The following is a 14,934-nucleotide window of genomic DNA, read 5'->3' on the forward strand; positions in this document are numbered from 1 at the left end:
TTAGTTACTAAACTTCGTTTCAATTTTGCTAGAAATACGTATACATAAATGTGCAATAAATGCGAATAAGTTGATCAAAAATAGTATCTCAACATTGGATCGAAAGTCTTGAAACATATCTAACCCAATATATCAAAACATGCTTTTCCATCGCAACAAAGAAGTTTAGCTTCGAGTTTGGGAGAATAGCCAGAACAGTACTGGGTTAACTGCATGGAAGCCTGTGAGAGTTCATGAACTGGGTACACCCTCTGAATAAAACTGTCTTTTTAAGTTTCAACTATTTGAATTTTGAATATACAAAGAGCTGCCTCTGTGACTATGTCATATAAAAATTCAACTATAAAACAACAACACTAAAGAAAAATTATTTACAAATCCATCATTCTAGCAACAATATCCGATGCCGGTCACCATTACAAGAAATTTCGGCTTCTCCATCCAAAAATTAAAAATTAAAAATTAAAAAAAGAGGCTGACTTTTGGGATCGACCTTATAGCATGGCTGTTCATAAACCTCATGAAACACCCTCAGACAGGTAATTTAATTTCAAGGATAAAAAAATGAGACTGCTGATACATGATGCTGATTCAACTAGAGTTATGTTCAACCGTCAATGGAGCAGCCTAAATAATTTTCTTTGGCATCGTAAGTTGTGATTGGAAAAATTATTCATCAGATACATTACTCATTGAATGGGACCGTTGAGATGGAACGACACGCCCACCACGGCTCAACTGGAGTGTATTCAAAGCCTTCTGTATTTCCATCGTCATAGCACTGTCCACACTCCCAGAGGAAAGCCTCTTGTGTGCCTTCTGCAAATGAAGCTTTAGTGAGGAACTGCTTAGGCCTACATTCTTCCTACAGATTGGGCACACCTTCATCATTGGTCTCCGTTGCTGCCATTCCATCGAAACCTTCCCATGCAGTTTCTTATCAAGATCCAAAAGAATCTTTGCGAAACCATCATTTGGCTGGGCTCGGCGGTGAGCCTTTTTTAGGAGGTTCCATGCTGCCAATAAAGTGAAGTTCCTGCAACAAAGGTAATACTAATAAACTCTACTACAAATACCATAACATAATAAAACTGTGATAGATGGGAATCTGAGTTACAAAGTGATCAGGGAAATATTTTTAAAAGGGCCAACAGGTACACATCAAATCACAGAATTATAAAATAATTCTTCAATATGGTATATTTCGGCTAAATTATCTCACTGCCTAATGTTAGGTTCTAAACCCATGGTATGAAGTTTTGTGGGTAAAACATATAAGCATGCAAAACAGTTGTCTATTTCTTGCAACCTCAGGCATGTTTACTTACTTCTTCAGCATTAAATAAGCAAGAACCACGGTGGCGCTTCTACTTTTCCCTTCAAAACAGTGAACAAGAACCTTCCCACTTGACTGCTCCACATGATCAATAAATTCAGAAGCTTCTTCAAAGATGCTGCTGATATTTGCATTATCATTATCACTTATCTGTACAAAAGGGACACTTAGTTTCATTAGTAGCAAGTAGAACATTGGAATGGCAATTAACTGATGAAATTGTTCTACGAGGTTAAGACTTGAGAGCTACTAATCTAAATGTTTGTTTCATCTAAGCAAATACATATCTAAATTTGTTTCACCTAAGCAGCCTGGAGTGATAATTCAATCAAGTCTTAGAAATTCCGCAAGGAAGTATGCTTTAGTAAACCTAAATATATTGAGGAAAATGGGGCAAGTCCCATCTTGATAACCCAGCTAACAACCCAGACTCCAAAAAAAGTGGGTCAACCTTGTGTCTCTTTTCAGACAAAACCTATCTGTTTGGTCTAGCAGATTGTACAGCTAGGGTAGTTGATTCAGAAACCAATAGTGGAGTTGGCAGATACTCTCTTCATATACAATTTGAGCTGTTAGACATGGTGAAGCAAAAGAGTTCAAGAGTACTGGTGTTGATTTTGGTCAGATTTATGTAAAAGTGAAACAAGAGCAAACCCATACAAGACAATTTTAAGAACAGTAAAGAAAGAGGAAAAAAACTATTACAGAGAAATTCTTGTATTGAAAAAGGTCAGGATACTGAGAATCTGATTGTCCAATTTCATTTGAGCACAAGCAAAGAATATGTGTGATGCCAAAATGTTGAAGCGTATATGCAGATCTTGCAGCCAAAGCTCCACCAATGAACAATTTAGACGTGATTGAAGATGGCTTCTCTGTGTTGGCAGCATCAGATATAATCATTATCCTCTCAAGGATGTGGTCCAGTCTGACCTGTAAGGGAATCCATTTTTATTACACTTTGTTCTGTAATAATAAACAAGATTAACTGGATGGAGATTATCACCTTCAACTCATATGCATCAACGACACTATTAGTATCACTCGCCTCAAAAAATCCAGTATTGAAATTATTGTCCAGGCATAGTTTAACAGCATCTGTTCGCAGTAATTCATTCCACTGTTCCAAGTCTTTGTTCAATTCTGCGTCAACCTGAGTACAAAAGTGAACACACCTTTGATTATTTGACTTCTTTCATTTGGAATCTATAGTTGACATAGAGATTATAGGGTGTTCAACTGCAAATTATACAGGAAAAAAGAAAGATGCATAGGTCTATCTTCTTATGACTATACATAATTGGTTCGTCGAAAGGACAAGGCTCAAATCCTGCAAAGCAACGAAGAGACAAGTTTCTCACACAGCTGAACTACACCTAGTTTTAATAAGAAATTAGATTACAACTCCATGAATTTTTAATGAAATAACTTTCATTGCATTGGCAGTTTTGAGCCATATTCTGATTTTGGAATACTAAGGCACTCAACTAAGTTAAAGTGAGGAAACTGAAGGTACCTATGCGAATCCGGCATGTGTAGTATGTTATCCAATATGGGATCCATCATTCCATTAATCAATAAGAGTTTCCGATCAATATACAAATTAGAATCTCCACAAATCATGAAATAAGAAAAACATAGGCATGCCAAATTGACACATGGATGACTGTAAATCTGTTCATGCCAGGAATCAGATGATTACTGATGACCAGTAATGCTTCAAAATAAATTCAAGATGGCCCTGCACAATGGTGAATCTTCAGCATCAAGCATGGTTTTCAACATTATGCTTCCACTATACCCTACTTGTCTGCATGACTCTAAATCTGTTCATGCAAGGAATCAGATGATTACTGATGACCAGTGGTGCTTCAAAATAAAAGATATTCAAGATGGCCCTGCACAATGGTGAATCTTCAACATCAAGCATGGCTTTCAACATTATGGTTCCACTATACCCTACTTGTCTGCATGACTCTATTCACTCTTCAATCCAAACTTAATTAGTCTTTTTCTCAAAAAGTTAAATCAACTTCAATTCACATTTCTAATCTTGGACAGCCTGAAAATGAGAACATTTCATTAAACTTGTCATGATTCATTGGAATGCTGAATGGAAGAAAGAATTAATTATGTTCTGAAGAAAATCTTAAGTTGTTGTGGAATGTCAAAATGAATTGTTAGAAGGAATCAGATGTCACAATTGCAAAACATACTTCAAGGTTCACAAATCCTTGCAAAGAATGGGTTTCCCCAATTTTAATTTATGATGAATGGAAGAATGCATTTACAGTACTGCATGCATACACAGAAGGCTGTTTCAGAGGTTATGTGGAGGTTATTGATAAGGGATCTGCTTTGGTTCTCTTTTAATTGAATGAGAGGTGACAGGATAAGGGAGGGTATATGTGGTAAAATTAACAAACAGATTCTGTTAATAAAACTATTACATCACATGTATATAATTCACTTTTAAAGTAGAAAGTAGCAGTTTAGATCAAACAAGCTGCAACGTATATCTAGAATACCATAAAGCTTGGCAGTCTTCTAAAACAGCTTAAAGGGCCATAATATCTACAGCAGTTCATTCATATATTTAGAAAGCTGTCATTCTCTCCGCACACATAACAGGAGTACACCATAGTCGTCAGGTATTCCACCACTTAAAACATTATATAATAAAGAAATACTTAAATGTAGGTTCCACTGTTCTATTTCTTTTAAATTTTCTATTGAAAACTATAAATATAGGATGGGATTAGGAAAAAAAATACTGGAGATTCTTTTTTGGTCATAGGGCCATTATTGTTAACAATAAGCCACCAACTGGCCTCTGCATTGCAACTTTTCTCTTTCAAAAAACAGGTTCCAAGTGACAACAGCTTTTTGTGTTGACTGGAATCTTGGAGTAATTCTGTACCAACACATCATATGGTAAACCCGGAAGAAAACTCTTTCTGCAGTAACATCTGTATAAAATGCATCTTCAAAGAGTGGCAGTGGTGGCGATGGTGATGGAGGTCATCGTTTCATGGGCATTTTACCCAGCTTTCTGTTTCTTTTTTTTTTTTTGTGGTACAAACTTTTTATGTTCCTCAAATCTGTGCCAAGAATGTTGAACAAACAAATTCTCCAAGATGAAGTGATATGGTGCAACCAGGAAGGGAAAATACCTAAAACTGAAATGGCATGGAGGACATGAGTGCCTGATAAGCTCCCTCATAACTCCGGTGTACAAACGCAAGAATAGGGGGAGGAACATAGAATCACTCTTAGCAGCTGCAGGGGATCAACCTCGAATTAAAGAGAGGACAGATGGCCAACCTCTATTTGACAGCAACCACTACCCTGCTGTGAGCAGAAATGCAGAGGAGACAGTCCAGCTGGCAAAAGAGGATTGGAAAAAGGCGTAAGACTTTGTTAGGAATGTTCGGTTATGAATGGGAGGGACAGGCTGGGAAAAGAAAAAGGGGGGGGGGGGGGGAGGAGGGAAGTGAGGAGCTAGCAGAGCATGCTGGGAGAGGGGAACCTCTTGGGTAAGGTACTGGGTATAGTTATTGTTTTCAGAGTTTTTGCTGGGTTTTCCTCTTGAATGTTAGAATATTATTCAGTAGAAGCAGGGCTGTAATTGTCTGTGAGAAGTATTAGTATTTGTTTCAATGAAATCAGCTGCTATCATATTGCTGTTCTTACAATTCTAGAATGGTGAAATCTAGTGAAATTTATCTTGTTCTTGATACTTGTGGGGACTGCTGGTAAGACTTTGAAGGTTCTTATCAGTGTCACTGACAAATTAGGTAACTACAGCAGCTTCAATAAATTAGGAAACAGAACAGGATCAGCAAGTACAATTACTTAGCTTCTCAGCATATCCTAAAAAGTTTTTCCTTTCAAAATTTCAACTGGTATCATATGCTCATCACAACCATAACAAAATTAAAAGTACACTTAGATTGGTTAAAATCATGGAAATTTCACATGAATGGAGAAACGCTCAGTAACAATGCAGGAACCTGTAAGCAGTACCAACAATAGGGAATTAGAAGAAGAGACAGGAGACAAATGATGAAAAGAATGAAGGGAAACAAAAGGGCCACAATAGAATTTTCAACAACCCTAATGTGGTGCAGTTGATTCAGTATCTCTTGACTGGTTAGATTAGCATGATAGCCTTTGGGTCTTCAAAGCCCGATGGAACTGGTCCAACCTGGCATTTTAGTCGAACAAGGGTTGGGAAATGTATCAGGTTTTGTAGTAGTATTCATTTCAGCCATTAATTTATCTTAGGTTGAATACGTAGCATTTAGAGTTCAAGTTCCAACTTGTAATTAGAAGCGGAATCTTCTTGTTGTTCTTTTTAAATAATTGCATTGTAACCAGCATAGAAGACACTGAATAGAAGTTTATTAGGTTTACTACGTGAAAGTGTGTGAGATCTCTTTCCCCTTCACCCACAACTTTCCCTTCTCCAATCCCACCCCTCCACCTCTTGTTCTTCAACTTATCTACACACATATATACAGGAACATACTCAAGACTGTAATTACAGCTGAATTAAAAAATAAGAACAACTCAACAATTAAGTAACTAATAATATCTTAACTCCCTACAGTGATGACTTAAAGTAAGACACCAACTCAACATACCTATGAGACTCCTCCTATCAGTACAATACGTAACAAATGAAAATACATATCAGAATTTGCATTAGATATTGTAAATATTAGATCAGATACATTGTGAACATGCACGTATTGGTATGTAATCTAATATGAGTAAGAGCCTGTGTCCTGGCTTGTGCAATAAACCCCTCTAGCCGAAGACTAGTGGTAGGTGGTCCTGCGGAGCTTTTGGAGAAGGTTGGGCTGGTGACCTTTCCGATGTTGTGATGATCTGGATGGCTGCCTCTGCTTGGGAATGAGTCCATATGTGGGTTCAGGAGGAGGTTGACTTTGACAAATGAATTGTTATTGGTATGTTGAATGATCAAATGGTCATGTATGTTGACAATATATATATCTTTCCAAAGTAGAACCATATGAACTCTCCATTATACTAGCAACATGAATGAACTTCACATTTTCTAATATATTAGCCCTTGGAAGTAGTAATTTTTTTTTCATACTTAATGCCATATTTATTTCAGTATTTCATATTAGTAAGTGCACAAATCATGAATGTGCAAAATAAACATGCAGCTATGCGTTGACACATTAGAGAAAAAGGCGAGAGTAGATCATAGAGAGGACAACAAATTTTAAGTGAAGCAATTTGAGATGGAGTTAAAGAAAGATGGAGTATCAAGTGAGTGGGAGATCGAGCATGAAGGACAGTTAAAGAAAGAACGAGGACCAAGACATCATGGAGAAAGGATAAATAGAAAATAGATAAATTTAATCCAAATAAAAAAAAGATTAATTAACAATTTTGGTAGGTGCAGTATACTGATTGGAAGGCAAGAATCAATGTAGCTGACCCCATTTAGTTGGGACAAGGCTTATTGTTGTTGTTGGTTAACTATAATAAAAAATAGAGTACAAATGGATGATGGAGAAGAAATAGCTTAGAGGTAGTCAAAGCATTCCCTCCAGAGAGAGAGAGAGAGAGAGAGAGAGAGAGAGAGAGAGAGAGAGAGAGAGAGAGAGAGAAAGAAAGAAGAAGAAATGGTTTGAAGCAAGAGAAAGCTTTCAAATGATTATAAATGTTTTGCCTGTTGAGCCTGTAAGTCATAGTATGGTGGAAAGAAACTGCATCAAGATTCAAATGATCATCTTGTTCGCAACTTCATGATATGAGTTACTCTTTATTTAGTTATTTATTTTTGCATTGGTACTCGTCAGTTTTGTGAATACAATAAGATAAAATGCACTGGTGAAAATTCTCTTTTAACTTCTTTAAAAAGCAATTTTGGTGTCTTGTGTTATCTAAGGGTGAGAAACATGACGTTGAAGAATCAGGAATACAACAAGGGATTGGCTTCCTCAATCTCAAATCAATTAGAATCTAGAAATTAAAATCACAGAAAAAACAAGCTAAGTAGTTTTTTATTTTTTAGTTCTGATTTTTCTGGAGCTTTTTTATTCAGCATACTTGGGTATCATGACAAAATATGCAGAGGAAAATGACTTTCAAGATGGCTCAATGCTCATGGGTATCAATTGTTTGTATGATTTTGGTAGATTTCCCGATAATAAAAAATAAAAAATAATAATATAATGATGTAAATAATATGATTAGTGGCTCATCTACCCTCTTCTGGCTAGACCCTTGGCATCCGTTGGGCATTCTCTTCACCCTACTTGGTCCCTGCTCAGTCTATGAAACCCGTATCCCCAAGTCTGCCACCCTTGACACTTTCATCTTCCAAGGAGTATGGTCCCCTCTCCCCCACCCTAGTCTCACACATGTCTGGAATGCACTCCCCCCTATCCTAAACCATCATTGTGATACCACCATTTGGTCCCCTTCGCCTTCCAAATCCTTTTCTTCCTCCTCAGCTTGGAATCTCCTCTGCTCCCCTCATCCCCCTGTCCCTTGGTCCCACCTAGTTTGGTTCAAAGGTCACATCCCCCGTCACTCCCTCACCCTTTGAGAGCCCTCAACCTTGCTCTCCCTACCAATCTTTCCTCATTAGCCGCCATATCCCCGCTAACCCAAGCTGTGACCTTTGCTGGGAATGGTTCGAGGACATCAACCACCTTTTTTTCTATTGCCCCTTTTCCCGTCCCATTTGGGATAGAGCCCTTGCATCCATTTGGCCCCGCTCGAGACGCTCGTATGGATTTGTTTGGGATTGGACGTGGTTCTCGAGAAGCTTCTCTGGCCATTCTATTTGTGATCGTCTAGGCAAGCTCGTCTTTTGTGCCGTCATCCACCACATTTGGTGGGAGCGCAACCTTAGAAGATGGACTGCCAAATCCCAATCATTTGACTCGATTTGGAAAGCCATCTTCTTTGATGTTTCGTCGTGGCTTCTTTCCCTCCCCCATCCCCCTGTTTGCCGACAACCCCGAAATAGACTTATTGTTAGTTCCTGGGGTCTCAGCTGCTCTATCATCTCCCCCCTGAGCTTCTTGCTCCCCCCTGCTTTATTAGCTCATTTGTATTTCCTTTGTGTTTCTCATCGTTGCCTTAATATATTATTTATTCATCCAAAAAAAATATGATTAGTGGCTGTATATTGAGAAGAGGAGTTGATGGTGTTAAAGACCTTATATGTCAAAGGTATTCTCATGATTCTTATTCTTAGGCTAAATAATTATCTTTCTTTCAAATGCAATGCCAAATGAAACATATGAAGTATTTGATTGGTGACTAATTAGAATAATAATTTTTTTGTTAGACAAATCCATTTACATTTTAATAACCAATTAATTGTTACCTTTCGGTAACAGTAATCAATTAATTATGAGCTTTTTTTTTCAAAAAAAGATGCAATTAATGTTAATTACTATTATACCTATAGAATGAAAACTTACAGTTTCAGACTGAACCATCCATATTCAAATAATAAATAGAATTTTAGGGAAATAAAAAAGCAGCCATGTCCTTGTTTAATCTTGGAACCACAATATTCTTCCATAACATCACATACCTTGGCATATTTATTGAAGTCACGAAGTTTTGCAGTCAAGCGCAAGCTACGAAGAGGCTCTGTGCCCCCTTTACAGAATTTCCCATGCCAGCCTTCACGTGAGCTAGGAGAAGCAGAGTCGAGCAATGTCCTTGGAGTTGTTCTCGGCAATTCTGAATCACCCAAATCCACGGCCATATCATTACTGACATGTTCCTTACCTCCGGGGGATTCATGAACAACTGAATCATCCTTGTCGAAATCTCCTGATGAACATTTATTCGTAATATCCATAAACGCTCGCAACAGGCTTTCCAACTTTTGATGAAGTGTGAGAAGGAATATATGGAATCCCTGCAAATCCCTTAGTGCTGCACGAAACCCTCTTCTAAATCCATTAACAACTGCTCCGCTGTTAGAGTAAGATGCCTCAGAAGGTGCATCAGGCTCTTCTGCTGAAGGAGATCCTAATTTTCCTCCAGTTATATCATAAAGGAGGCTAGAACAATACTCGGAACTATTAAGAAGAAGCTCAACTAGCTTAGGATAGTTTGCTTGGTCATTTGCACGTTTTCCTGCAGGAGGTCTGCGAGGAATGCCAGAATCAATTGCAATTATATGACAATCACTGAGCTTTACTTCAGCAGATAACTGGCTTGTTATGCTCATGCTGCTAGAATGTGGTGAGTCCATAAGATCAGAAACATCAGAGCTTTGAGATATTAACTCATGGTTATGAGGGTTCAATTTGATATCTCCTGATTTGGCCCTTCTTTCCTTCTGAAGAGCCAACGCTACTCTTGGCCCGTATCGACGATTTGCAGAATCAAAGGCCTCCCATGCACCTATATCTAGATTTGAAAAGGTAGCCCTGTCAGTAAACAATAAATTTGCAGAATTCCCCCGCCAACCGAGCTGACGACAAGGCAACCTATCTTCATTTCTGATGACCAGGTCCAACATTAAGATCCTGCCAAGGGCTCTTGCTGTTGTTTCAGCAGCTTCCGGTGAATCAAATGCATCTGAACTTTCAAGCAGAGAAGATCCATGCACATAACTGCAAAAACATATCAAAGGTTTTAAATAATCTAAAAATACCTGTCAAAATGTTCACTACAATGCAGCAGCATACAGTGCCTTCCCCGCATGAAATGTCACTGTACCATCTGCCTCAACAGCCCATGTCATATGAGGTGACTGGAGAAGTCCATGGTCAGGTCTTGACAATAAGATGTTAACAGGTTACAGGTACATGCTCTCAATGCTTGCACCATTCACCTGGCATATACAGTCAAGAGCTTGATGGGCAGTCAAAACACTTTTAGGAGGAATTTATTCCCAAAATCAGTAAATCTGACTATTTAAACAATATCAAGAGGCTGGTATCCATGTTTGCTTCCTGACTTTCTCCATGGGGTGAACATATAGGGCTGAACCACTCAGTCATATCGTCCCACCTTGGAGATCTCCTAGGCTCCTAGCCAGAGGTAAAACCTACACCAAGTTAAGAGATGACTAATCCAAGTGGTGCCAGCTGATTGAGTGGTCCGCCCACCCTCCTTCCATATTTTCTCAATGCAGGCGGCTGGCGAAGGAAGCAAAAATCTGTACACTGCTGCTTGTCAAATAAAATCTTGTCCACTATAAGATCAGGTTCTGTTTGTACTTCATTAGAAGAAGGCACCGGCTTAATTCGAGGGCTTCCGACAGCTCTGAACATGTAACATCACCAACTTCGTCTCTCTCTGATATTGCAACATCCCTTGCTTTTTCTGCTGCATCCTTTATCTGTTGCCATTCTGGGCTAGAATTGTGGATGACTCTAGCCTGCAACATTCAACTGAATTGTTTTAGGAATAGTGATAAGAACTGAGCTTCTATGTGGTACAGATCGAAAAGAACTGCTGAAGTAGAAGACAGAACTTGTGGAGTGCAGACTCCTAGCCATTTAGCAAATTCATAACCCAGGCGTTCGGATTGTGTTGCCATCCTTGAAGAGGATATCTTTATGACAGCGGCTGTTTCTTTTGTCAGGGAATCATCATTATCGGGTCTGTTGAACAGAGCAAAGAAAACAACACCCCCAGAATTTACAGTGACCTGCAACCAATCAAACAGATGCAGATCAGAGGATAGCTAACTCTTACTTTTGAGTTGTCAACAAGGGAGAACAAAATTAGGTGGGAAAGCTTCGGAAACTTAAACAAAATATGACGATAAAGATATACATTTGTGACATAAATGATCAGAGGATAGCTAAGTCTTAGTTTTAAGTTGTCAGCAAGCAGAACAAAATTGGTGGGAAAAGCGCGGAGAACTTCAACAAAATATGAAGACAAAAATGTAGATTGGCAACACAACTGATCAATGATAGCCAAAATTCTGCATTCATCTACAAGCCTCAATTGGACTATCTGCTAAGCAGTAGCCCTCCAAATGACAATGAAATACTGGCCATGATTATGCATCAAACGGTACATTGGCAACACAACTGATCAATGATAATGGAAGTGCTTCATTCATCTCGAAGCATCAATTTGACCATCTGCTAAAGCAATGGCCCTCCAAGTGACAATGAAATACTGGCCATGACTATGCATTTAATATCCCTAGGCTGCACCATTCATAGTCCATTTATTAGATATATAACCCTCCAAGGTGGAAACTCTGAATTGGACCACCTAGAGTGATCTACAAGGGCACCAAATGGGTAAGAATGGGCAAATCCATACAGGTGGTGGTAACTGGCAGAAGAAAATCAGCCCAGCCATCTTTGTTTCTTCTTATTGGGCTGCCTACAAAGCAAATGAGACACAGGCTCAGCATAACACAAGGCAAAGGAAGACAATCAAGGCATACCTCAAGAGGTTTATTCACGTCATCCTCAGATTGATCGGCGCTACTACCATGTTCAGTACGGTGTAGTGAAGACAGTAAATCCCAAGAAAATTCACTGGATTCAATGTCCAGCATAGAAGCCTTTCCAAGTCTTTCCCACAAACTGATCTCTGGAGCTTGATTGCAAGGAAATGGACTTATAGGGTCAGCCACTACTTCCCCTTCACTGTAAGAGTAAAAGCCAAATGACATCTAGTCAACAAGTATACTTTCATTTTCTTTTGGGGGGAGGGCTGGTGAAATTGTGCCGATCAAACAAAAACTAATTCATAGAGCTGGATATGGTGTGTAACTTAGGTTACATTTACACTAGATGGATACTGAGGAAGTAAAAACTCATGAAGGGGATCTGGCAAAGTGATTAACGTTACGAATCTATGGTCATCATAAACAAATAAGCTGAAAAAGAAGATAATATTTCAGAGTATTAAAACAGAATGTATGAAATAGCAAAGTGTCTTTGGAGTGTTGAAGATAATTTTATAGGATAGTCATATGACTGGCTAACATATTTTGTGCGGATGTTGGGCAGTTAAGAAGCATCACATAGACACACTAAGTGTAACTGAGATCAGGATGTTGAGATAAATGAAAAGCAAAATTAGGAAGGATAAAGTAAGGAATGACTTATGAGTTGTTTTGATACGTCTAGTAGTCGTTTGAGGTGGCATGCAAAGCTATATGGAGATCTTTGGATGCACCTGTATAGAGCACTAATTGCACTAATTTGATCAAGATTCACGGAACTAAAAGAACCAAGGGCGAACCTGAAATGACCTTAGAGAAGTGACGAGGAAGGGCATTTATAGCTGAGCCTTGTATCAAGTATGACTTCAAAGATCTCATTGGAGGGCAATGATACATGTAAGAGACTACATTTTGTTGAGATAAGGCTGAGTGTTTTTCTTTTGTTATAGAGCTGTTAGAATGTAAGAGTGGAAACGAACCACAACTGGGAGAACTTCCTACCTGTTTGACCTATCTAAGAAGATTTATGGGAAAAGTTAGCTTCTTGTATCCGGTGTTGAACATATTCTTGTCGCCCTCAAAATGCAGATAACATGGTCGACCAAAGGTCAAAACACATATTTGGATGAATAATGTTAAATCTTAACCGAATTAACAAAATCAAGGAAACCTAAAATGCCAGTGTGGTTAAAACACAGACCTCATTAGCATAGTTTCAAGTCTAAAAGGACGATTAGGAAAGCCAGAAGAGCGGTAACTCCCGCTGCGTTTACGAACAGATTCCAACCATTGAGTGAATCGATGAGCCGGACCCGCTGCTAAGTCACCCAGCAGAAACAACACCTGAACCCAAGAAAAATGAACATCGGGTGAACCCAAGAAAAATGAACATCGGGTTTCAAGACACAGGAAAAATAGGCTTTCCGCTTAGTTTCTTCTTTCACGCAAATACTCACACGAGACGTGACAGTCAATGGAGTCGGAAGGTCGGTGTTGGCAGGCGATTGGTTAGGGTCCGTCTCTTCCTTTCTCTCCTGATAGTATACAACATAAGAAAAAGCATTTCAAATTGCAAGCTTTTACTTCGAGAAATCGAACAACACGAGCGGGAGATAGACATGAAGAACCCTACATTCATGTTATGCTTTGATTCAGGGCACAGATCGCTATACCTGGATGCGGTTGTAGTGTTCTTCTTCTGGAGTTGGAGTGATTATTGCAGCTTTTTCCTTTTCCTCTTCAGCCATTTTCTCCCTTTACCTCTTTGCCTATACCATTTTTTTAGTTAGATTGAAGTTGATCAGGGAAGGAAAGGCGTCAAAATTCAAATTAAAAACTACAAAAAGAAAAAATAATTGAAAATGCTGAGCACGGAACGTTATGACGGCGTGTGTGTGACCACTGTCAAGTTCGCTCTCCTTTAGCAGTCAGCGAAGAAAAGGTGCCTTCGCAATTTGGTTGCCCCCACTCGCTTTTCCCAGTTGGTGGCGGTGTTGATGATGATGGCTTTTCCTTTTGGATATATTGAAAAGAAAACATCAACAGTCCTACTCACTCTCACGCCTTTCCGATCCCGTGAGAATTGCAGACGAATCGGTGGAGCAAGGAGATCTCAGAAGAAAGACGTTTAACAAAAACAATGGAAGGTGAAAAAACGAATTTCGACAAATATGTATACAACAACTGTAGAATCTCTGGAACAGAATTGGCCAAGTATACATTGGTGTAGATGCGTTTATCAGTTGAAGAAAGGGCTATGAAAATTGGATCGGACGCAATCTCCAGTTCCCAACTGAATTGGTAGGGTTAGCGTTTTTCATGTCCCTTGCGAGATTCTTAGCCTGGCTCTCCAGTTTAGAAATTCTGGTACTCTGATGTGATTGCTTTCAATTATAGTTTCTTTTAATCTGAAGTTAGATCTGTCAGTCTACTCTTAGGGATTTGAGTCACATGAGTCACATGGTGACTCCAACCTTCTTTGCCAGCTTCTTCATGAATGATCCAATCTCGGCTTTCCATTGTCATTTCAGATTTTCATGCAGTTAGTGCAACTTCAAGAGACTGATCGTAGTCATCGAGACAAAAACGGTAACCACATCCCGATTCGATCATGCTTGGAGTTTTTTTTTTTTGTTGGTAAAATGCTTGAAGAGTTAAGGACCTTTGGTAAGTGGAATATGAATAAGCGGATAGATCAGTGTTAAGATCAGGCACGATCATCATTTCTATTTGAGCAATCTATTCTCGATTTTAGAACCGAAGTTTAACCTAGCCTTTCGATCAATTTCAGACTTTCAGTGCAATTGGAGCAATCGAATTTGTGAATGACTGCCCTTATTGAAGATCGGAGTGGAATACTAAATTGGGAAATATTTTCAGCGTCACCAACATCTAACAGTAATGCCGCCTCAAAAGTTATTCAATATTTCAATTTATCAATTACATCTCTATTAGAAAAAGTATACCAATGATACCCCTTGAAAACAAAGTCAAGTATTGAGATAAGCTAACTAGCCTAAGTTAATTTTTTTTTAAATGACAAAGATATCCTTGAAAGAAAAACCTTAAATGCTCGTCATTCGTTGTTACGATTACTTTTCTTCTATTCCTGCATGATTTTTTTTTCTCCTTTTTCATGTTCTTTCCTTATGCTCGTCAT

At 38.7% G+C, this 14,934-nt stretch overlaps 1 protein-coding gene across 3 annotated transcripts; it reads right to left on the reverse strand.

Moving 5' to 3' along the window:
* Positions 1–3: 3 nt before the first annotated feature.
* LOC149019883 (dual specificity protein phosphatase PHS1-like) lies at positions 4–14,736 on the reverse strand. 3 transcript variants are annotated; one of them, XM_089147885.1, is made up of 12 exons: positions 13,653–14,736; positions 13,448–13,543; positions 13,232–13,309; positions 12,976–13,118; positions 11,769–11,973; positions 10,833–11,009; positions 10,576–10,736; positions 8,931–9,966; positions 2,343–2,489; positions 2,042–2,269; positions 1,329–1,486; positions 4–1,036 (listed from the first exon to the last, which is right to left on the reverse strand). In XM_089147885.1, exons 2-12 carry the CDS (start codon positions 13,520–13,522, stop codon positions 670–672), a joined length of 2,775 nt encoding a protein of 924 aa, XP_089004011.1. In that variant the 5' UTR covers positions 13,523–13,543; positions 13,653–14,736; the 3' UTR covers positions 4–669. The 3 variants fall into 3 exon arrangements, with proteins under 3 accessions (XP_089004011.1, XP_089004010.1, XP_089004012.1); XM_089147884.1 differs by having other exon boundaries at positions 13,448–14,735; XM_089147886.1 differs by lacking the exon at positions 13,653–14,736 and having other exon boundaries at positions 13,408–13,484.
* Positions 14,737–14,934: the final 198 nt, after the last annotated feature.

Source organism: Hakea prostrata, chromosome 3, assembly GCF_041222555.1.
Source record: "Hakea prostrata isolate BN-2017 chromosome 3, UWA_Hpros_2, whole genome shotgun sequence".
Taxonomy (NCBI): domain Eukaryota; kingdom Viridiplantae; phylum Streptophyta; class Magnoliopsida; order Proteales; family Proteaceae; genus Hakea; species Hakea prostrata.